A 23,080-nucleotide genomic window follows, 5' to 3' on the forward strand; every position below is an offset into this window, starting at 1 on the left:
TGAAACCCCATCTCTACTAAAAATACAAAATTTAGCTGGGCATGGTGGTGGACACCTGTAATCCCAGCTACTTGGGAGGCTGAGGCAGGAGAATTGCTTGGTTTTGCCACTACACTCCAGCTTGGGCAATAGAGTGAAACTCCATTTCAGGGGGGAAAAACAAAAAAAGAATGCTAAAATCATTCAAACACATGTTATAGCAGTTCAAATGTAAACTTTTAAACAGCACACATTTATATGAAGTAATGGAATGTTGAAATAAGTTGTAAATGGTAGCAAAGTTGTTTTTTTTCCATAAAAGGGGAAAGAAGTCAATGAATTTCTACTAGATAGGATAGAAATTGCATGTTTGTCACTTGCCTACAATTTATAGATTTATGGAATAGCTCCCATGGAATCAATCTGACAGTAGTTTTCCATTGGAGTGCAGTTTTTTTTTTTTCCATAGGGAGAGCAGGAAATTGGAAAGTACCTTCCAGCGTTCTACCAAAGAATCTGTACTGTATATAATAGGGAGTCAACAAAGTTTTTGGATTTGGAGAATGAAACGAGGCTGTGTTTTAGATGAAACAGTTGAGGTGGCAGCGTATAGGATTAATTGAATGAGGGAGCAATCAGTGCAGTTAGGCTGTTGCAGTAGCAGTAAGAGGGAAGAGGAGGGACAGATCGAGTGTACATTAGGAATTAGAATCTTTAAAACTTATTAGGCATAGGCAAGGCAATGAGAAGAGACAAGGCTTCTGGCTTAAGCAATTGTAAGGATAGTGGGTCATTTTACTGAGAAAGGGGGCCTGTAAGAGGAAAAGCAGTGTTAGGGGAAAAACAAAGAGAGTGTTTGGACATTTGCCTTTTGAGATGATACAGCATACCAAGGTGGAAATGTTCCTTATGCAGTTACAAGCCATAGGTTTGGAACTAAGAAGGATTGTGGGCTAAAGATTTCAGTCTGGAATCATCATTTAAATCGGAATTTATATTAGAATAAGTAACATCAACCAGTTGCCTAGGGAGAAAATACAGAGAAGAGGAAAAAGACCAAGAACCCTGGGAACATCTTTATTTGCATGGTCCTAAAGAACAATTATGGTGTATATCTCAGGGGCATTATAATATGGTTGTCAGTCTTTTGATTCTTAATAACAACAGCTTTTCAGCTTTAATTTTATCTTTCATTGGCATCTGAAACCATATTTTTTCTTAGGTTGTGGTCTGTTTGTAGACTAGCAGGAGAACTTTGAATAAAAAATTCTTATTCATGTGTCATTTTAGCGATATACTCCCTCATTTTAGATTTCAAGTTGAGAAAGACTTGGTTTGGAGCTATGCACTAGTGTGAAAAGTGAGATCACCAGTGGACAGAGAAGAAAGAGGAACTCACCCTTAGGTGTCTTACAATACTGTCTTTAAAGCATTGTGGATTTCTGTAATGACATCTCGTACCAAATGCATTTCGGACTCATTGAGGGCTAAGGGCTGAGGGCTATGCTGCTTTGCTCTGCTATTTAGGATTATTGTATAGCTAAGTTTGAATGGATTCTACTGTTTAGTAATTGAGGGGAAGAGAAGCCTACATTATTTGTGTTCCCATTTTACCTTTCTTCACAATTTCATGGTTAATGTATCATTTCCTCTGTGTTGAAGGAATATAATGACCCTATTTTTTCCTCGGAGTTTTTTCTTCGCGTTCATTTTGACGTAGAAACTCGCCTCCCTCACCACTATCACCACCATGTAGGAAGGAAGTACAGTTTTAGGTTATTAAATCTACTTATTTAGTTTTTCAAAAATGTATATATATAGATGTATTCTAAACTATAAAATCTGTTTAGAGGATTTTGTGGTTAAAATTTGTTTGAAAAAGCTTTTTAAACTGGCATTTTTATATTTAATAGCATTTGCAGTTTTAAATTCAGAGAAACGTTGAAAAATTTTACTTTCATTTTTTCTTTTTAGATCATCCAATTATGATGGGTTTTGAACCCCTTGTGAACCAGAGGCTACTTCCACCTACCTTCCCTCGATATGCAAAAATAATTAAAAGAGAAGAAATGGTCAGCTATTTTGCAAGATTAATAGATAGAATAAAAACTGTCTGTGAGGTTGTGAATTTAACAAATTTACATTGTATCCTGGTAAGTACAAATCTCTGTTCCTGAATATAACTTCCATTTAAAAAAATGGATACATAATAATTGTACATATTTATGGGGTAGCTTTGGTTTAACAACAGAATAGTTGATCACTTTATAGACACTGACCAAGGGTAAATACTACTCTTTGTCTGTTTTCTGTGATAGCTAGAGGATTAAGTGGTTCCTAAATATTATACATACATACATTCTATTTAATCCTCAAAGGTTTTACACTATTTTAGAGATTAAGAAGCTGACATTGAAAGGTTAGATAATTCATCCAAGATTTGTTTTGAGACAGGATCTCACTCTGTTGTCTAGGCTGGAGCACAGTGGTGTAATCTTGGCTCAAAGCGATCTTGAACTCTTTTTTTTTTTTTTTTTTGTGGAGATGGAGGACTTGATCTGTCACCTAGGTGACAGTGCAGTGGCACGATCTCAGCTCACTACAGCCTTACCTTCTTGGCTCAAGCGATCCTTCTGCTTCTCAGCCTCCCAAGAAGCTGGGACCACAGGCGTGTGCCACCACGCCCAACAATATTTTAGTTTAATAATTATTTTTGTAGAGATGAGGTCTCACTATGTTACCCAGGCTGGTCTTGAACTCCTGGGTTCAAGCAGTCCTCCCACTTCTGCCTCCCAAAATGCTGGGTATGCAGGTGAGAGCTACCGTGCTCTGCCAACCTTGAACTCTTGAGGTCAGGTGATCCTCCCACTTCAGCCTCCCAAGTAGCTGGGAGAGACACATACCACTAGAGCTGGCTAAATTTTTTTTTTTTTTTTTTTTTTTGAGATGGGGTTTCCCTCTGTTGCCCAGGCTGGAGTGCAGTGGTGTGATCTCGGCTCCCTGCAACCTCTGCCTCCCAGACTCAAGCTGTCATTCCACATCAGCCTCCCAAGTAGCTGGGGCTGCAAGCGTGTGCCACCATGCATGGCTAATTTTTTGTATTTTTGGTAGAGACAGGGTTTCACCATTTGCCCAGGCTCGTCTCTGACTCCTGAGCTCAAGTGATCCACCTGCTTCAGCCTCCCAAAGTGCTAGGATTACAGGTGTGAGTCACTGCACCCAGTCAACTTTTAAATTTTTATTTATTGTGGAGACAAGGTCTCACCATGCTGCCCAGGCTGGTCTCAAACTCTTGGACTCAAGCAGTCCTTCCATCTTGGGCTCCCAAAGTGCCAGGATTATAGGCATGAGCCAGTGCACTTGGCCTCACCTTAGTTTTAAGAGTGGGGATTGAACTCTGGATTCTGTCTTCAAAACATATAAATGTGTAATATGTATGCTGGTATACATAAACATATGTATTTAAGTGTGTGTGTGTGTGTGTTTATATATAAATATATATATGTATATATGTGTATAATTTTTATATATATATAATTTTTTTTTTTGAGACGGAGTCTTGCTCTGTTACCCAGGGTGGAGTGCAGTGGCACGATCTCAGCTCACTGCAAGCTCCAACTCCCAGGTTCACGCCATACTCCTGCTTCAGCATCCTGAGTAGCTGGGACTACTGGCGCCCGCCACCACACCCAGCTGATTTTTTGTATTTTTAGTAGAGACGGGGTTTCCTCGTGTTAGGCAGGATGGTCTCGATCTGCTGACCTCGTGATCCGCCCGCCTCGGACTCCCAAAGTGCTGGGATTACAGGCTTGAGCCACCGTGCCGGGTCTTAAGTGTGTATATATATACTTTTACATACAAAAATAGGATCATGATGTTTGGTAACCTGCTTTTTAAAATTGCTTGTCTCTGTATCATGGACATCTTCCTTTCCATGTCAACAAATACATGACAAATTCTACATTATTTTAATGGCTGTGTGGTATTCCATTTTAAGCATATATTACAGGTTTTTGCATTTCATTCATTTAAATTACATTTAGGTAATTTTCAGTGTTACAAACAATACTAAGATGAACATATGTATAGGTAAATCTTTTTATTATATGCTTCCTTTCCCCTTAAGATAAATTCCTAAAAAACGAAGCTGCTAGGTACATTTTTAACTATCATATTTTGGATTAATATTTTTTATGGGTTAAAATGTAGAAGAACAGGGCTCATTTTAAGAACATTCAGAGATGGAGCTTTTTTTTTGTTTTTTGTTTTTTTCTCCTGTACCTGCTGACAGCAGAAAAGCTTTTTAATTAGTACGGTTATAGTAGCACATGTAAGGTTATTAGGAAAGGTAGAAAATGTGCAAGACAGTACTGTTGTTCTGAGGACGTAAGTACACTGACGTCTGTGGCATAGCTAGGCATTTGAGTGTTACCTTACACGCCGAGGTACGGAATTGCCAGCCCCATGTCATTTCCTCTGTGAAATCTTCCCCTTTGGTTGCTGGTTGCCACTGTACCTGTGTTCCTTGAGGTCACACAGTATATAGTTTATACTCCCAGCATTTAGCAGCAGTCTCTGGGAAATAGTTGATAGTAAAGATTTGTGCTTTTGTTTATGTTCTTTATTTTTCCTTCTATTAATTTTTTTGTCATTAAAACCCAGCTTGTCTTCATTCTTTTAATAAACTTTCACTCATTATGCCTTTAATACCTTACGTTGCATTTGCTTTCTTATACTGTGTTATAAGAATCAGAATTTTAAAAGTTCCTAGGAAAAAGATCACAGACAGTTTTACATCTAAACAAACTAAGGTTCAGAGGTTCTAAAGTAACCAAATTAGATGACTATAATAGCATATCTGGAATGAGAATATATATTTTCTTACTCTTTTCTGCCACATTGACTTTTTTTTATCGTAATTGTTACATGGATATACATTTGTGTTTACTAGATTAATTGCAAGGTCTTTAGGTAAAATCAACCTATAAACCCATATCAACCATAAGGTAATATGTTTTTAATGTATATGGTTGTTTTACCAGTTGTGTCGGTAGGCAAACGGACTTTAAAATATTTTTTTTAGTAAGCAACAGGGCTGACTTGGGTTGTGACAGGCTCCTGATATTGAAGGCTAAGTTGTCTGCCATTATTGTCGGTCAATTTCGCTGAGCCCTCTGAGGAAACCATGGCCCATTGCAGGTACCTTAGGGGGACCCACATTGGTTCTAACCAAGGGTAGGTAGCTGAGGCATTGTCAGTGATCCTTTAGACTTTTCTCAGCAAGCTGCAGGATTTCTTAATAAAGAGCTTGATCACATAGATGCCTGAATAGGCATTTATTCTGGTTTCGGTTTCTGAAGAGCTGCTATCCCAAGCCCAAATAGTTATCATTAACAAATCCAAATGTTAAAATACATACATTACTATTTAACTATAAAATTTGGAAGATGTAGAGAACTGTGAAGATGATAAATAACTGCTGTCCCACCCTTTATAGATGTTAGCATTTCAGTGTATTTTGTCATCTGGTTTTACATCTACATATAAACCTGTATCTCTTCATTTTTAGATAAATTTCTTTAAAAACAATTTTATGTTTGGGGGTACATATGAAGGTTTGTTGCATACATAAACACGCATCTCAGGGGTTTGTTGTACATATTATTACATCACCCATGTATTAAGCTCAGTACCCAATACTTATCTTTTCTGCTCTTCTCCCTCCTCCTACCCTCCCCACTCAAGTAGATCCCAGTGTCTGTTGTTTCCTTCTTTGTGTTCATAAGTTCTTACCATTTAGCTCTCACTTATAAGTGAGAACATGCAGGATTTGGTTTCTCTTCCTGCGTTAGTTTGCTAAGGATGATAGCCTTCAGCTGTATCCATGTTCCCACAAAAGGCACAATCTCGTTCTTTTTTATGGCTGCATAATATTCCATGGTGTATATGTAACACAATTTCTTTCTTTCTTTTCTTTTTTTTTTTTTTTTTTGAGAGACAGAGTTTCGCTCTTGTTGCTGAGGCTGGAGTGCAATGGCATGATCTCGGCTCACTGCAACCTCTGCCTCCTGGGTTCAAGCGATTCTCCTGCCTCAGCCTCCCACGTAGCTGGGATTTAGCTGGGATTACAGGTGTGCCCCACCATGCCTGGCTAATTTTTGTGTTTTTAGTAGAGACACGGTTTCATCATGTTGGCCAGGTTGGTCTCGAACTCCTGACCTCAGGTGATTGGCCTGCTTCGGACTCCCAAAGTGCTGGAATTATAGGTGAGAGCCACTGCTCCTGGCCGTACCACAATTTTTTTATCCAGTCTGTCATTGATGGGCATTTAGGTTGATTCCATGTCTTTGCTATTGTGAACAGTGCTGCAGTAAACATTCGTGTGCATGTGTCTTTGTGGTAGAATGCTTTGTATTCCTGTGGGTACATACCTAGTAATGGGACCGCTGGGTCAAATGGTGGTTCTGCTTTTAGCTCTTTGAGGAATTGCCATACTGCTTTCCACAATGGCTGGACTAATTTATACTCCTACCAACAGTGTATAAGAGTTCCCTTTTCTTTCCAACCTCACCAGCATCTGTTACTTTTTGACTTTTCAATTACCATTCTGACTGCTGTGAGGTGGTATCTCGTGGTTTTGATTTGCATTTCTCTAATGATGAGTGATATTGAACTTTTTTTCATATGCATGTTGGCTGCACGTATGTCTTCTTTTGAGAAGTATCTATTCATGTCCTTTGTCCACTTTTTAATGGGGTTGTTTTTCTCTTGTAAATTTAAGTTCCATATAGATGCTGGATATTAGACCTTTGTCAGATGCGTAGTTTGCAGATATTTTCTCCCATTCTGTAGGTTGTCTGTTTACAGTTTCGTTTGCTCTGCAGAAGCTCTTAAGTTTAATTGGAACCCGTTTGTCAATTTTTGCTTTTGTTGTGATTGCTTTTGGTGTCTTTCTCATGAAATCTTTGCCTGTTCCTCGGACCAGGGTGATATTGCCTAAGTTTCCTTCCAGGATTTTTATAGTTTTGGGTTTTACATTTAAGTATTTAATGTAAAAAATAATAATTAAAAAAAATACTTGAGTTGATTTTGTATATGATGTAAGGGGTCCAGCTTCAGTCTTCTGCGTTATGGCTCAGTTATTCTAGCACCATTTATTGAGTAGGGAGTTTTTTCCCTATTGCTTGTTTTTGTCAACTTTGTCAAAGATCAGATGGTTGTAGATTAGTGGCCTTATTTCTGGGCTCTCTGTTCTGTTCCATTGGTCTATGTGTCTGTTTTTGTACCAGCCAGTACCATGCTGTTTTGGTCATTGTAACCTTATAGCATAGTTTGAAGTCAGGTAATGTGATTCTTCCAGCTTTGTTCCTTTCGCTTATGAATGCCTTGACTATTCAGGCTCTTTTTTGGTTCCATATAAATTTTAAAATAATTTTTTCTAGTTCTATGAAGAATGTAATTGGTAGTTTGATAGGAATAACATTGAATCTGTAAATTGCTTTGGGCAGTATAGCCATTTTAATTATATTGATTCTTCCTGTCCATGAGTGTGGGATGTTTTTCCATTTGTTTGTGTCTCCTCTGATTTCTTTGAGCAGTGTTTTGTAATTCTCATTGTAGAGATTTTTTTACCTCCCTGGTTTGCTGTATTCCTAGGTGTTTTTTTTTTTTTTTTTTGTGGCAGTTGTGAATGGGATTGTCTTTCTGATTTGGCTCTCAGTTTTGTTGTTGGTGGTGTATCAGAATGCTAGGGAATTTTGTACATTAATTTTATATCCTGCAACTTTGCTGGTTATTCATCAGCTGAAGGAGCTTTGAGGCCAAGACTGGGGTATTTAGATAAAGAATAATGTTATCTGCAGATAGAGATAGTTTGACTTCCTCTCTTCCTATTTGGATGCCCTTTATTTCTTACTCTTGCCTGATTGCTCTGGCTAGGACTTCTAATAATATGTTGAATAGAAGTGGTGAGAGAAGGCATTCTTGTCTCGTGCCGATTTTCAAGGAGAATGCTTCCAGCTTTTGCCCATTCTGTATAATGTTGGTTGTGGGTTTGGCATAGATGGCTCTTATTGTTTTGAGGTGTGGTCCTTCAATACCCTGTTTATTGAGAGTGTAACATGAAGGGGTATTAAATTTTATCAAAAGGCTTTTCTGCATCTATTGAGATAATCATGTGATTTTTGTCTTTAGTTCTGTTTATGTGATGAATCACATTTATTGATTTTTTGTATGTTGAACCAACCTTGCCTCCCAGGGATGAAGCCTACTTGATCGTGGTCAATTAGTTTTTTGATGTGCTGCTGGATGCAAGTACTTTGTTGAGGATTTTTGCATCAATGTTCATCAAAGATACTGGCCTGAAGTCTTCTTTTTTTGTTGGGTGTCTGCCAGGTTTTGGTGTCAAGATGATGCTAGCCTCATAGAAGGAGTTGGGGAGAAGTCCCTCCTCAGTTTTTTGCAATAGTTTCTGTAGGAACGGTAGCAGCTCTTCTTTGTACATCTGGTAGAAATCACCTGTGAATCCGTCAGGTCCTGGCCTTTTTTTTTTTTTTTTGGTTGGTAGGTTATTTATTACTCATTCCATTTTGAAGCTTATTACTGGTCTGTTCAGGGAATCAGTTTCTTCCTGGCTCAGTCTTGGGAGGGTGTTTATATCCAGGAATTTATCCATCTCTTCTAGGTTTTCTAGTTTGTGTGTGTGGAGATGTTCATAGTAGTTTCTGATGGTTGTTTTTATTTCTTTAGGGTCAGTGGTAGTATTCCCTTCATCACTTCTAATTATGTTTATTTGGATCTTCTCCCATTTCTTCTTAATTAGTCTAGCTAGTAGCCTATTTTATTAATTTTTTTCAAAAAACTAATTGCACGATTTGTTGATCTTTTGAATGGGTTTTCGTGTCTTGATTTCCCTCATTTCAGCTCTGATTTTTGTTAGTCCTTGTCTTCTACTAGCTTGGGGATTTTTTGTTCTTGGTTTCTGATTCTTTGAGTTGTGAAGTTAGGTTGTTTGAGATCTTTCTAACTTATTGATGTGGACAATACATGCTATGAATTTCCTTCTTAACACTGCCTTAGCTGTGTCCTAGAGATTCTGGTATGTTGTATCTTTGTTCTCATTGTTTTCAAAGAACTTCTTGATTTCTGCCTTGATTTCATTATTTACCCAAAAGGCATTCAGGAGCGTGTTGTTTAAGTGACATGTAATTGCATGGTTTTGAGTGATTTTCATTGTGTTGACTTCTATTTTTATTACGCTGTGGTCCAAGAGTATGTTTGGTATGACTTCAGTTCTTTTACATTTGTTGAGTATTGTTTTATGTCCAATTATGTGGTCAATTTTAGAGTATGTGCCATGTGGTGATGTGAAGGATGTATATTCTGTTGTTTTGAGTGGCGACTTCTGTAAAGGTCTATCAGATGCATTTGCTCCAGTGCTGAGTTTAGGTCCTGAATATCTTTGTTAATTTTTTGTCTAGATGATCCATCTAATACTGTCATTGGAGTGTTGAAGTCTCCCACTGTTATTGTGTGGGAGTTGTGTCTCTTTGTAGGTCTTTAAGAACTTGCTTTAGGAATCTGAGTGCATATATATTTAGGATAGTTAGGTTTTCTTGTTGAATTGAACCCTTTGCCCTTATGTAATACCCTTCCTTGTCTTTTTTGATCTTTGTTGGTGTGAAATCTGTTTTGTCTGAAATTAGGATCGCAACCCCTGCTTTTTTCTGTTTTCCATTTGCTTGGAAGATTTTCCTCCATCCCTTTATTTTGAGCCTATGAGTGTCATTATGTGTGAGATGAGTCTCTTGAAGACAGCGCATCAGTAGATCTTGCTTTTTTATCCAGCTGTCACTCTGTTTTTCAAGTAGGCCATTTAGCCCGTTTACATTTGGGTTAGTATGATATGTGTGGATTTGATCCTGTCATTATGGTGTTAGCTGGTGTGTGTTGGTTTGTTTTTGTGGTTGCATTATAGTGACTCTAGTCTGTGTGTTTAAGTGTGTTTTTGTATTAGCTGGTAGTAGTCTTGCATTTCTATATTTAGTGCTCCTTTCAAGATCCTCTTGTGAGGTAGGACTGGTGGTAATGAAGTCCCTCAACCTTTGCTCATCTGAAAAGGATCTTATTTCTCCTTCACTTAGGAAGGTTAGTTTGGTGGAATATGAAATTCTTGGTTGAAGATTTTTAAAAGAATGTTGAATATAGGCCCCCAATCTCTTCTTGTAGGGTTTCATCTGAGAGGTCTCCTTTTAGCCTGATGGGGATCCCTTTTTAGGTTACCTGCCCTTTCTTTGTAGCTGCCTTTAACATTTGTTTCATTTCGACTTTGGAAAACCTGAGGATTGTATGCTTTGGGGATGATCTGCTTGTGTAGAATCTTGCAGGACTTTTCTGTATTTCCTGAATTTGAATGTTGGCTTCTCTAGCAAGGTTGGGGAAGTTTTCACGGACAGTACTCAGAAATATATTTTCCAAGATGTTCGCTTTCTCCCCCTCCCTTTCAGGGATGCCAGTGATTCAGAGTTGGCCTCTTTCCGTAATCCCATACTTCTCAGAGGTTTTTTTCATTCCTTTTTATTCTTTTTTCTTTATTTTTGTCTGACTGTCTTATTTCAGAGAACCAGTCTTCAAGTTCTGAGATTCTTTCCTCACCTCGGTTTATTTTGCTGTTAATACTTGTGATTGCATAGTGAAATTCTTGTATTTTTCAGCTCTGTCAGACCTTTTCGTTTCTTTTTTATGCCAGCTATTTTATCCTTCCGCTCCTGTATCACTTCATTATGATTCTTATTTTTCTTGGATTGGGTTTTGCCATCCTCCTGAATCTCTATGATCTTTGGTCCTGTCCGTATTCTGAATTCTATTTCTGTCATTCCAGCCATTTCAGCCTGGTTAAGAACTCATGTTGGAGAACTGGTGCAGTCATTTGGAGGACATATGACACTCTGGCCATTTGAGTTACCATAGTTCTTGCATTGGTTCTTTCTCATCTCTGTGTGTGGATGTTCCTGTAACTGCATTGTAGATTGAGTATAGTCAAGAGACTTCTTTTCTGGATGTTTTCACTGGGCCGAGGCTTTCTGTAGGGTCTTTATTTGAAGCTGACTTCTTGTCTCTGGTTTCAGAGTGGGGTATGTTAGTGAGGTATGTTTTGGTGTTGAAGCTTTGGCATGTGATCCAGCAGGTGACACTTAGGCTTATTTGATCACGTGGTAGACTCTTGCTCAGAAACCCGTATCTTTTGGTCTTTGCCTGTAGTCAGCAACAGTCAGTAATGTGCATCCAGTTGACTTGGTTACTTGGAATTTATTTCTGTGAAATAGGAACTAAAGTTCTGCCATGACTTAGTAAATTATTGTTGGTATTATTTTTATGGTATACAAATTTAATAGTAGTATCCACATAATTCCATGATTGGTCAGTTTTTTTAAGAAAAGTTTTTAGAGTCTAGAATTATCCATTGTCCCTTTTTTACAATTAAACAATTTCTATAGAAATAACCTTTATTTGTCATATTTTAACTCTGGTACTATGTCATTTCCAGAAGGTCTAGTAAAAATTATACTCTATATGATGAAGTATTTTTAGCTTTTATTTAATCTATTAATGACACTGCTTTTTCTTTATGTATCTATTAGGATTTTTTCTGTGAATTTAGTGAACAGTCACCATGTGTTCTTTCAAGATCTCTGTTACAGGTAAGTTCCACTTAGTCTCAAAATACTTCTTTAAACATTATATGTGTATTGACATTGTTTTATTGGTTGATTGAAAAAAAAGTAGATGCTTTTAAAGAATTTTCCAGTTAGTGTTGTGTATTTTTTAATTGAAGTATTAACTTTAAGCATTAGACATTCATCAAGGTCATATCCTAGGTCATAAAACAAACCTCAGTAATTCAAAAACAATCAAAATCACACAAAGTATCTTTCTTATTTTAGAATTAAACTAGTAACCAACAAGAGAAAGGTATCCAGGAAAATCTCCAAATATTTTGAAATTAAACAACTTGTAAGTAACACATGGGTCAAAGACAGAAGTCTTGAGGGGAGTTCAAAAATATTTTGAACTGAATGAAAATCAAAATATAACATACCAAAATCTGTGAGCTACAACTAAAGCAGTACTTAGAGGGAAATTTGTAGCGTTGAATTTTTTTTGTTTTGTTTTTGTTTTGAGATAGTCTCATTCTGTTGCCCAGGCTGGAGTGCAGTGGCATGCTCTTGTCTCACTGCAATCTCCGCCTCCGGGTTCAAGTGATTGAACCGGGTTCAGGTGCTAGATTGTGCCTCAGCCTCCTGAGTAGCTGGGATTACAGGCGCACACACCATGCCTAGCTAATTTTTGTATTTTTAGTAGAGATGGGGTTTCACCACATTGGCCAGGCCGGTCTCAAATGCCCGACCTCAGGTGATCCACCCATCTCGGCCTCCCAAAGTGCTGGAATTACAGGTGTGAGCCACCGTGCCTGGCCACGTTAAATGTTTATATGAAAGGAAAGTATGCCTGGCATGGTGGCTCACACCTGTAATCCCAGCACTTTGGGAGGCTGAGGTGGGTGGATGACTTGAGTCCAGGAGATCAAGACCAGCCTAGGCAACATGGCAAAACCCAGTCTACAAGAAATGAGCTGGGTGTGGTGGTGCATGCCTGTGGTCCCAGCTACTCAGGAGTCTCCTACCTCAGCCTCCTGAGTAGCTGGGATTACAAGCATGCGCCACCACGCCCAGCTAATTTTGTATTTTTAGTAGAGACAGGGTTTTTCCATGTTGGTCAGGCTGCTCGAACTCCCAACCTCAGGTGATCCGCCCACCTCAGCCTCCCAAAGTGCTAGGATTACAGGCGTGAGCCACCGTGCCCAGTCAATAATTTTAATTTTATTATAACTCAGTTCATTAATAGAATACAAAGATAAGTGTATAAGGATGTTAAAAATATTCTTTGTAAGGTTAAAAAAAAAGTAAAGAAGTTTTTATGTCCATTCACAAAAAATTTCAAGGAAGCAACTGCTGTTTTCCCAGTTGAGAGTCATAACATTCCCTATCTGCGGTCCTCGCAGGCTGCAGGGAGAGGTCATCCAAGGCTGCCTCTGTAGCTAATAACCTATCAGGAGACCTTAGGTTATAAAACCATCCACTCAAGTGTTAGGAGGAGACAGTTTTTATCTATTCACTGAAAGTAAGTAAGAAATGTTAGATGAAAAAAAGCATTAATTAAAGACACTGAAGGAATTACAGTCCAGCAATTTATTATTCTTATTTTTTGAGACAAAGTCTCACCCTGGGCGACAGAGTCTGAGGTTGGAGGATCGCTTGAACTGGGAAGTCCAGGCTGCAGTGATCTGTGATCCCGCCACTGCGTTCCACCTTGGGCAACAGAATCAGACCCTGTCTCAAAAAAAAAAAAAAAAAAAAAAGTCTACAGTTAGTAATTTAAGCTACCACTGTATGAGACCAGAAAAAGAAGAGCAAATTAAAGTAAACAGAAGGAAGGAAATAATGAAGAGCAGAAATTAGTAAAATATGGAACAGAAAAACAGTGGAGAAAATCAGTGCAACCCAAAGCTCATTCTTTGAAAATATTCATGAAGTCAGTGAACCTCTAATGAGACATAAGAAGAGAAAAATAGAAATGACTAATATCAAGAATGAAAGAAAGGGTATCATTACAGATTCTGTAAACATTAAAAGGATAGTAATGGGATATACAACTCTATCCATAAATGCAGAAGCAGATAAAATGGACCTGTTCCTTTAAATGTAGATACAAACTACCAAACCTCACTCAAGAAGAAACAGATAATTTGAATAATTTCTTATCTGTTAAATAAATTGAACTTATAGTTAAAAACCTAACAATGCAAACTCCAGGCCAGCTCCTTGCAGTGTTTTCCAGAAAATAAAAGAGGCAAGAACACTCATATGAGCCAGAATTTACTCTATCAAAACCAAACCAAAATTACAAACATGGAAAACTATAGACCATAGTTTCCTCATGAACACAGATGTAAAAATCTTATTCCACGAACACAGATGTAAAAATCTTCAATAAATTATTAATCAAATTCAACAATATATAAAAAGAGGTAGTACACCATGACCAAGTGAGATTTATCCTAAGAATCAAGCCTGGTTCACCATTTGAAAATTGGTCAGCATAATACACCATATTATCTAAAATCTTAGTATATTCACAGAAATCATTTGACAAAATTCAACATCCATTCGTGATTTGAAACTCTTAGCAAAGCTAGATACAGAAGAGAACTTCCTAAACCTGATAAAGGACATATACAAAAATACCCTACAGCTAACATCATACTTAATGATGAAAGACTAAATGGTTTCCTCCAAGAATGGGAAGAAGATAAAGATGCCCACTTCGCTTTTATTCTACATTGGAAGTCTTAGCCAACGCAATAAAGCAAGAAAAAGAAATAAATGACATACAGATTGGAAAGGAAGAAAAAATACTGTCTACTTAGAGATGACATGATTTTCCATGTAGAATGCCCATGGAATTTACAAGGAAGTTCCTAGAACTGATTAGTGAATTTAATGAGATGATAGGATATGAAGTCATTATACAAAAAGCAGTTGTAATTCTATATACTTGAAATGAACAATGGGAGATCAAAATTTAAAAATCGAACTATTTACACTGACATAAAAAAATGAAATACTTAGGTGCAAATCTCATATGGTTAATATTCAGCAGTATTCAGTATATTAAATATTCAAATCCAGCATGGAAAATATTAGGGAAATGCAAATTAAACCACAGAAATACTATCCACCTTTTAGAATATCTTAAAAAAAAAAAAAATCTGGCCAGGCGCAGTGGCTCATGCCTGTAATCCCAGCACTTTGGGAGGTGGAGTTGGGTGGATCACAAGGTCAGAAGTTCAACATCAGCCTGGCCAAGATAGTGAAACCCCATCTGTACTAAAAATACAAAAATTAGTCCAGCATGGTGTCAGGTGCCTGTAATCCCAGCTACTTGGGAGGCTGAGGCAGAGAATTGCTTGAGCCTAGGAGGCAGAGGTTGCAGTGAGCCAAGATCACACCACTGCACTCCAGCCTGGGCAACAGAGTGAGACCCCATCTCAAAAAAAAAAAATGTGATAATACTAAGTGCTGACGAGGATGTATTTGGTGATAGGAATGTAATGTGGTTCTGCTACTTTGGAAAATAGCTTGGCACATTCTTATAAATTAAACATGTAGCTCACACTCCTAGTTGATTGCCTAAGAGAAGTGAAATTTGATATTCTTCTGGAAACCTCTGCAAATGTGCAGAGCTGTTTGTTCATGATCATCAAAACAGACAACCCCATGTTCTTGAGCTGGTCAGTGTGGTACATACTGTGGATAAACATACTGTGGTACCTGCACAGAGGAATACTACTCAGAAATAAAATGAAGTATAATACACTTACCAATGCCAACGAATCTCAACTGCTGGGTGAAAGAAGCCGGACTCAGAAGGCTATATGATTTCATTTTAATGACATTCTGGAAATGGCAGAACGATAGAGTTGGAGAGCGTATCAGTGGTTGCCAGGGGTTTGGGGCGGTAGGAGCGTTTGACCACAAAGGGATCCCATGAGGGAATGTTTTTAGGGTGATACAGGTTGTTCTGTATCTTGATTGTGAGACTGATTTGAAAAACTATGCTTTTGTTAGACTTGTAACTGTACAACAAACCTGTAAGTTTTACTATATGTGAATTTAAAATAAAATTTAAAAACAGTATTAGGAAATCAAGGTATGGTATATTAAATATTAAATTACAGTGGATTGTTAAGGGAAGGAAATTAAAACATTATTAAATGCAAATTGTTTTCAATTTTTTCATGTTCAAATATTTGTATGTTATTTAAATATTTGTATATGTTACAAAACATTCCTTAGAGGTAAACATAGGATTATCAAATAACATTTATAGCCATTTACTGTTTCATAGTTTATGAAGCATTTTTTAATACATTAGCTATTTGACATAATCTGATTAGTCAGTTTATTTTGACTATTTTAATATTACTACTCTTGGGAGATTTTTATTTCTGTACATTTTTTATTCTACATCAGAATTCACCTTCAATAAGGATTAATAAGTAACACTCATTGTGGAGACAGCAATTTATAAAAAATTTTCACGAACTTTTTATATTTTAATCACTTGTGTAGTCTGTGGTATTTATCAGTATACTCATTTCATAGTAATGACAATTCTGTGCGTGACACCATAACTAATATGTAACATTTGTTTTAAGACCACTTTCCTGGTGGATAACAAAAAGGTCTTTGGAACTCATCTCATGCAAGACATGGTGAAAGATGCACTTCGGTCTTTTGTCAGTCCTCCGGTGCTTTCCCCCAAGTAAGTATTGTAAGACATTTTAGAGTTGTATGTGCTCCTTTAAAAAGCCAACTTCTCTGTACTCCTTTATAGCCAAAGTATAAAAATTGTTTGGGATCAAATCTCCATGTAAAAGTAACTTAATCGTGTTAAAATTAACTGATCTCTGCCACATTGTTTAGATTAAAACTAAGGTTTTTATGAGGTTGACAAAATTTCTGATAACTCCTCTAAGTTTTTTGTCTCCAGTGTAAGTGCTTCCACTTTGCTCCAGTAGAGGCACTGCCCCGAAAACATGCTGCTATCAGAGGCTGAAAAGGATTGCATGCAGAAAGAATCATCATTTGATTCGGCATTCTGAGAAATACCAGGCTTTTCCAGTGGGGAAGGAAAGAAGGGAGTCATTATTTCTTAACAAAGCACTTACACACTTTGTTAAAAAAATATATACGCTTAACAAAGTGTATCTTTTCCACTGAAAGATACACGATGGCTTTCTAGCACCAATTACTTCATGGTAGATCTAACTAATTCTATGTAATGACCTCCAAATATTTCATAATAAATGTTGAGTATCTCTTATCCAAAATGCTTTGGACCAGAAGTATTTTAGATTTCTGATGTTTTTGGATTTTGAAATATTTGCATGTACATAATATCGCTCAGGCTGGAGTGTGGTGGCATCATCTCAGCTTACTACAACCTCCGCCTCCCAGGTTCAAGCGATTCTCCCGCATCAGCCTCCCAAGTAGCTGAGATCACGGGTGCATGTCACCATGCCCAGCTAATTTTTGTATTTTTAGTAGAGATGGGCTTTCACTGTGTTGGCCAGGCTGGTCTCAAACTCCTGACCTCAAGTGATCTGCCCACCTTGGCCTCCCAAAGTGCTGGGGTTATAGGCTTGAGCCACTGCACTGGCCTGATATGTTTCTTTTTCATGGTGGTGTAATTTTTGTTAGCTCAAATCTTTTGAAAGCAGAATTCAGCCTATTCACATTTGGTATATGCTATTGGGTCTGAGTTTTATGTTAATAAATCAACAGTATATTAATCCATTAAATAAGATGTCTTAAACAGAAATACACATAAAACAAGGTTATGCATTGATCGGTGCATGGAAATGTGACCACAGGCTCATAGGAATCTAACCCTTTATTTCCCCTGTTAGCGATGATTTAATAGTCTAATTTAGTATCTTCAGAAACTTTATAGAACATAACTACCACAGATAATGCTAAGTAACTATATATATGGAAAAGTTTATTGTGTGGTGTTCTAGTTGTTCCACTGTTTTAAAAATTTCAGTATTGTAGATGAGAATTCTCTTTTCCTTTGTGATTTGAAACTTCTTCTGGAGTGTTGATGAGTTTCTCTTTATTTTAGGAGTTTAGAAGTTTTACCAGAATATTCATGTGTGATTTTCAGCTAGTCCTATCTGGAATTCAGTCATTAAAGACTCAAGTTTTCAGTCAGATCATTTGTCCCTATTATTGCTTATTTATTGCTTCACTTTCATCTGTTTTGTTTTTTCCTTTTTTAGAGCTCCTAGCATACTAAGTCTTCTAGAGCTCCCTTACCTATGCCTCATGACATTCGTCTCCTAGTTATTTTTGCTGTGTTGTGAGAAAGTTCTTCCTCTTGATCTTCAAGGCTACTAATGAACATATTTTTCTACTGAATTTTTAAATTTGAAAATCATCATCTTTAGATTGAGAGAGCCTTTTTAAAGTGCTTTATTTTAATCTCAGGTAATTTTCTTGATTTAGGGTTAAAGATGTAGTGAACCTTCAGCACTTCCCATTTCACCAAATGCCTGTTCCAGGTGTTCACCTTTTTCTTTCTCCTGGGTGCTGGTTGCACTGTCTTTTCCATTGTGTGACCTTGGCTCTGTTTATCAGATAAGGAACACCGTAAAGGAAACCACTTTGTGAGAAGAGATGAGGTGCCAGAGATGTTTAGGTGATTTATAACCAATGGTGAGGAGTGGGGATACAGAAAAAATTAGGATCCTGTATAGTGTTTTCTTTGTAATGACTATTATGAGCACAGTCCATGAGGAGATCAGTTGTAGGAAAATATGACACTGAAGTGGGGTCATGAAAAAGTAGGGCTTTGGACTTTTCCTTTTCTCCTTGCTAATTTGATCTTACTGGATCCAACTCTCATTGTTCAAATATAGATCTATAGGAATTGGAAGTATCACAAATGTATTGTGTGAACTACATAATAATTGTAAAATGTTTCATAATCTAATACTAGCATTCTTTAACTTAGGAATCGGTTCCATTTTCTCTTTAATTAACCAAGTAATTGCTGCTGCTTTCGTTTGGGCCGAATAGATTTTGATGATGTGACTATTATCTTGCAGGTGCTACCTATATAATAATCACCAGGCTAAGGACTGTATTGACTCCTTTGTTACTCACTGTGTTCGGGTAAGAGCTACAGTTTGGATTGTCGTAATGGGTACTTTAAAAATCATGGGCTGTGGCCGGGCGCGGTGGCTCATGCCTGTAATCCCAGCGCTTTGGGAGGCTGAGGCAAGTGGATCCCCTGAGGTCAGGAGTTTGAGACCAGTAGTGAAACCCTGACTCTACTAAAAATACAAAAATCAGCCAGACGTGGTGGCACACGCCTGTAGTCCCAGCTACTCAAGAGCCTGAGGCAGGAGAATCACTTGAACCCAGGAGGTTTCAGTGAGCTGAGATCATGCCACTGCACTGCAGCCTGGGCGACAGAGTGAGACTTTGTCTCAAAAAATAAGAATAATAAATTGCTGGACTGTAATTCCTTCAGTGTCTTTAATTAATGCTTTTTTTCATCTAACATTTCTTACTTACTTTCAGTGAATAGATAAAACTGTCTCCTCCTAACACTTGAGTGGATGGTTTTATAACCTAAGGTCTTCTGATAGGTTATTAGCTACAGAGGCAGCCTTGGATGACCTCTCCCTGCAGCCTGCGAGGACCGCAGATAGGGAATGTTATGACTCTCAACTGGGAAAACAGCAGTTGCTTCCTTGAAATTTTTTGTGAATGGACATAAAAACTTCTTTACTTTTTTTTTTTTAACCTTACAAAGAATATTTTTAACATCCTTATACACTTCTCTTTGTATTCTATTAATGAACTGAGTTATAATAAAATTAAAATTATTGACTGGGCATAGTGGCTCACGCCTGTAATCCTAGCACTTTGGGAGGCTGAGGTGGGTGGATCACCTGAGGTTGGGAGTTCGAGCAGCCTGACCAACATGGAAAAACCTTGTCTCTACTAAAAATACAAAATTAGCTGGGCATGGTGGCGCATGCTTGTAATCCCAGCTACTCAGGAGGCTGAGGTAGGAGAATTGCTTGAACCTGGAAGGCGGAGGTTGTGGTGAGTAGAGATCACACCATTGCACTCTAGCCTGGGCAACAAAAGCAAAACTCTCTGTCAAAAAAAAAGAAAAAATATATTAATTTAAATGAGATCACAAACTTTTTCATCTCAAGTAATTAGGAAAAAATGCAAATCTTGTAGTGAGTTGAATTATTCATTTTTATTTAATTTTTAAAAATATTTATTTATTTATTTTTAAGACAGGGTCTCCCTCTGTTGCCCAGGCTGGAGTGCAGTGATGTGATCCTGGCTCTCTGCAACCTCTACCCCCGGGGCTCAAGTGATCCTCTCACCTCAGCATTCGGAATAGCTGAGACTACAGACTCACGGCACCCCACCTGGCTAATTTTTTTGTGTTTTTTGTGGAGACGGGTTCACCCTGTTGGCCAGGCTGGTTTCAAACTCCTGAGCTCAAGTGATCCACCCACCTTGGCCTCCCAAAGTGCTGGGATTACAGGCATGAGCCACTGCACCCGGCTTCATTTTTATTTAATTAGATGTAAGTATTTCTCTTAGAGAACTCCATCAGGCGACTTTTTTGGGTCTACTTCCAGTTACTAAAAGTTTATCTATCTATGTATATGTAGAGAGAGAGAGAAAAAAAAAGCAGCATGGTATGGGGAAAAGAGAAAAAAACAGTAGAAGACCCGATTTCATTTCTTTTTTATCATTAATATTTTATCAGGCACATCACTGTTTTATAAACTTTCCTTACTTTGTTTTTTTTTTTTTTTTTTGAGACGAAGTCTCACTCTGTCGCCCAGGCTGGAGTGCAGTGGCACAGTCTTGGCTCACTGCAACCCCCGCCTCCCGGGTTCAAGCAGTTCTCTGCCTCAGCCTCCCGTGTAGCTGGGATTACAAGTGCCTGCCACCACGCCCCGCTAATTTTTGTATTTTTATTAGAGATGGGGTTTCACCATCTTGGCCAGGCTGTTCTTAAACTCCTGACCTCATGATCCACCCGCCTCGGCCTCCCAAAGCACTGGGATTACAGGGGTGAGCTACCATGCCTGACCCAACTTTCCACTCTTTAAAGAGTAAAATGCTTACATCTTCTCTGACCTCTTACAGGGTAGTTATTGATCAAATGAGATAATATCTGTCAATGAATGCAAATATAAAACAGTATTAAACTTCGAGAATCTTCTAATTCACACTTAAAGCATCTTACCAATCCATGTCTCTTGCCTGGTTAGTGGAATGTTGCATAGTATTTTAGATGAGAACACTCTATGGAGAAAGCAGGAATAAAGAACAATAGTCAAGGTTTATGGCTATTAGCTCTTCTTAAGCTATATAAGTATTAGGCATTCTGGTATATTTATAGCAGCACAGGAATGTCAGCCTTGAACATTGGCTTTTGACTCAAAATAAGCAGGAAAGAAATTGTCCTTGTGAAACTGGAAGAAGATATCTAAAGATCGAAAGAAGATATTTTTACCATATGAAGGGAAGTTTCACATGAAGCTATGTTTTTTCCGGTTATTGATAAATTCTGGTGTTGAGTTCCTTAAACACCTATGTAAAATTAAAAGTATACATAGACATAGTTCTTATATACACAGCATTTTTTTTCCCTTAAACCGGATTGTGAACTTGGAATGTTAAGTTTCTTTGGTACCAGGAAATTTCATATTTACGATTGACAGATTATATGTGTATTGCAGCCATTCTGTAGTCTTATTCAGATCCATGGACATAACAGGGCTCGACAGAGAGATAAGCTTGGTCATATTCTTGAGGAATTTGCTACCTTGCAGGATGAGGTAAGAGCCAGGTTCGCCTCTCTTCTAAAATTAAATGACTCACACACTTTGTCCAGATTTTTAAAAACAATTCTTCTGAACAATATTTTGACTGTTTAATTTTTCAACATGATCCACTTTTCACTTAAAATATAATGGTTTCTTACACCAGCGTTTACAAAATGAAGCAGAACAATAATCCAAACTGATAGACATCTTAAATATTTCTTTGATAATAGGAATAAATTATGAAATATGTATAAAATGATAGTTTTATAACAAGGTTACATGTAAAAATATTAATATATTAATTTTAAAGTTAATATATGTGCAGCAGCAATATTGATAAGTAAAGACCTGAAGTGTATTATTTGTATTTTTGTCCTTTAAAATTGATGTCTTTTTAGTTTAAGGCATGTTTAGGTAAATGTTAACCATTGTAAAATGAGAACTTCGAATGTAAACCTAACTAAAAATGCATTTAAAAATGTTTCTTTGGGTGGTCAGATTTAAATTTTCTGCTTATATTCTTTTTAGCTGTATGTTTTTTTAAAGTTCTCTTATTACCTTAAGAAAACAAAACGAACACAGTTTATGACATTTTATTTTAATAGGCAGAAAAGGTTGATGCAGCGCTTCACACCATGCTGTTGAAACAGGAACCCCAAAGGCAACATTTGGCCTGTTTAGGTACCTGGGTCCTTTACCATAACCTTCGCATTATGATACAGTATCTTCTAAGTGGCTTTGAATTGGAACTCTACAGTATGCACGAGTACTATTACATATATTGGTAAGAGCACAGTTTGAGTTAAAATTGGTGGTAGGTGGAATGGATAAGATCTGAGAGAATTTAGAGTTAATTTCAGGGTACTTTTTCATTTAGTATATTTTACCTTTAGTTGTGGGACATTTGAAAAAATTCGAAAATTAGAGCTGGATCATCTTGAATATCTTTAAGTGCTATAATATTGCATGAGTGTATTTTTCCAAATATTTATGTAAAAATTAACAAAAAAATGGCTCCAAAGTAAATGGATTGATTGAAGATCATTTATTTGTTCCTATGGAGAAAAATTAACACGTTTTGCCCTGAATTTGGTGGCACTAGCTGTGGATGTACTTGACAGAGTTAAACATCAAATTGGAATCAGGACTGTCTGCTTAGAAGAAATCATGACCAAGCTGATTACTGGGAGCATAACTGTTTCAAACCGTGGTGCTGAGGATACACTTCAGGAGCTTTGGAGTTGATAAAAGATGATCTTCAGCAGAGTAGTTCTTCCCTTTCACTTGAGGACAAAATAAAGAAACCTAGTAAGAGGATGCTTGAACATATTTTAGGCATGTAAAAGCTGTCATAGAAAGAAAATAAAATTGAGCATTAATGAATTCAGTTATTTTGAATCTTTTTCTCAATCTGGCACATAATTTTAAACTAATGACCTGTGTTACTCATCACAAACACTCAGGTTTAGTATATTAGACTTTATTAATAGAGTTCACCTTTTAAACTTATTTAAACTTACTGAACTTAGTAATTAAGATATTCTATATTCTCTGAAGTCACTGCTGTGAGAGGGAAAGTAATTCTCTTCCATGCTGTTGACGTAG

General features: G+C 37.3%; 1 protein-coding gene across 16 annotated transcripts in view; it reads left to right on the top strand.

Moving 5' to 3' along the window:
• Positions 1-23,080, top strand: part of NAA35 (N-alpha-acetyltransferase 35, NatC auxiliary subunit) — a 90,925-nt gene that overhangs the window by 55,819 nt on the left and 12,026 nt on the right. For 12 of the 16 annotated variants that reach the window (XM_074017750.1, XM_005582057.5, XM_074017751.1 and 9 more), the window contains 6 exons: positions 1,954-2,132; positions 11,619-11,678; positions 16,256-16,362; positions 18,710-18,776; positions 21,389-21,487; positions 22,081-22,259. In XM_074017750.1, the coding sequence (XP_073873851.1) occupies positions 1,954-2,132; positions 11,619-11,678; positions 16,256-16,362; positions 18,710-18,776; positions 21,389-21,487; positions 22,081-22,259 (691 nt within the window). The remainder of the gene's footprint in view (positions 1-1,953; positions 2,133-11,618; positions 11,679-16,255; positions 16,363-18,709; positions 18,777-21,388; positions 21,488-22,080; positions 22,260-23,080) is intronic. The other 4 variants (XM_074017746.1, XM_074017753.1, XM_074017745.1 and 1 more) reach the window with 1 other exon arrangement.

Source organism: Macaca fascicularis, chromosome 15 (assembly GCF_037993035.2).
Source record: "Macaca fascicularis isolate 582-1 chromosome 15, T2T-MFA8v1.1".
Classification (NCBI taxonomy): Eukaryota; Metazoa; Chordata; class Mammalia; order Primates; family Cercopithecidae; genus Macaca; species Macaca fascicularis.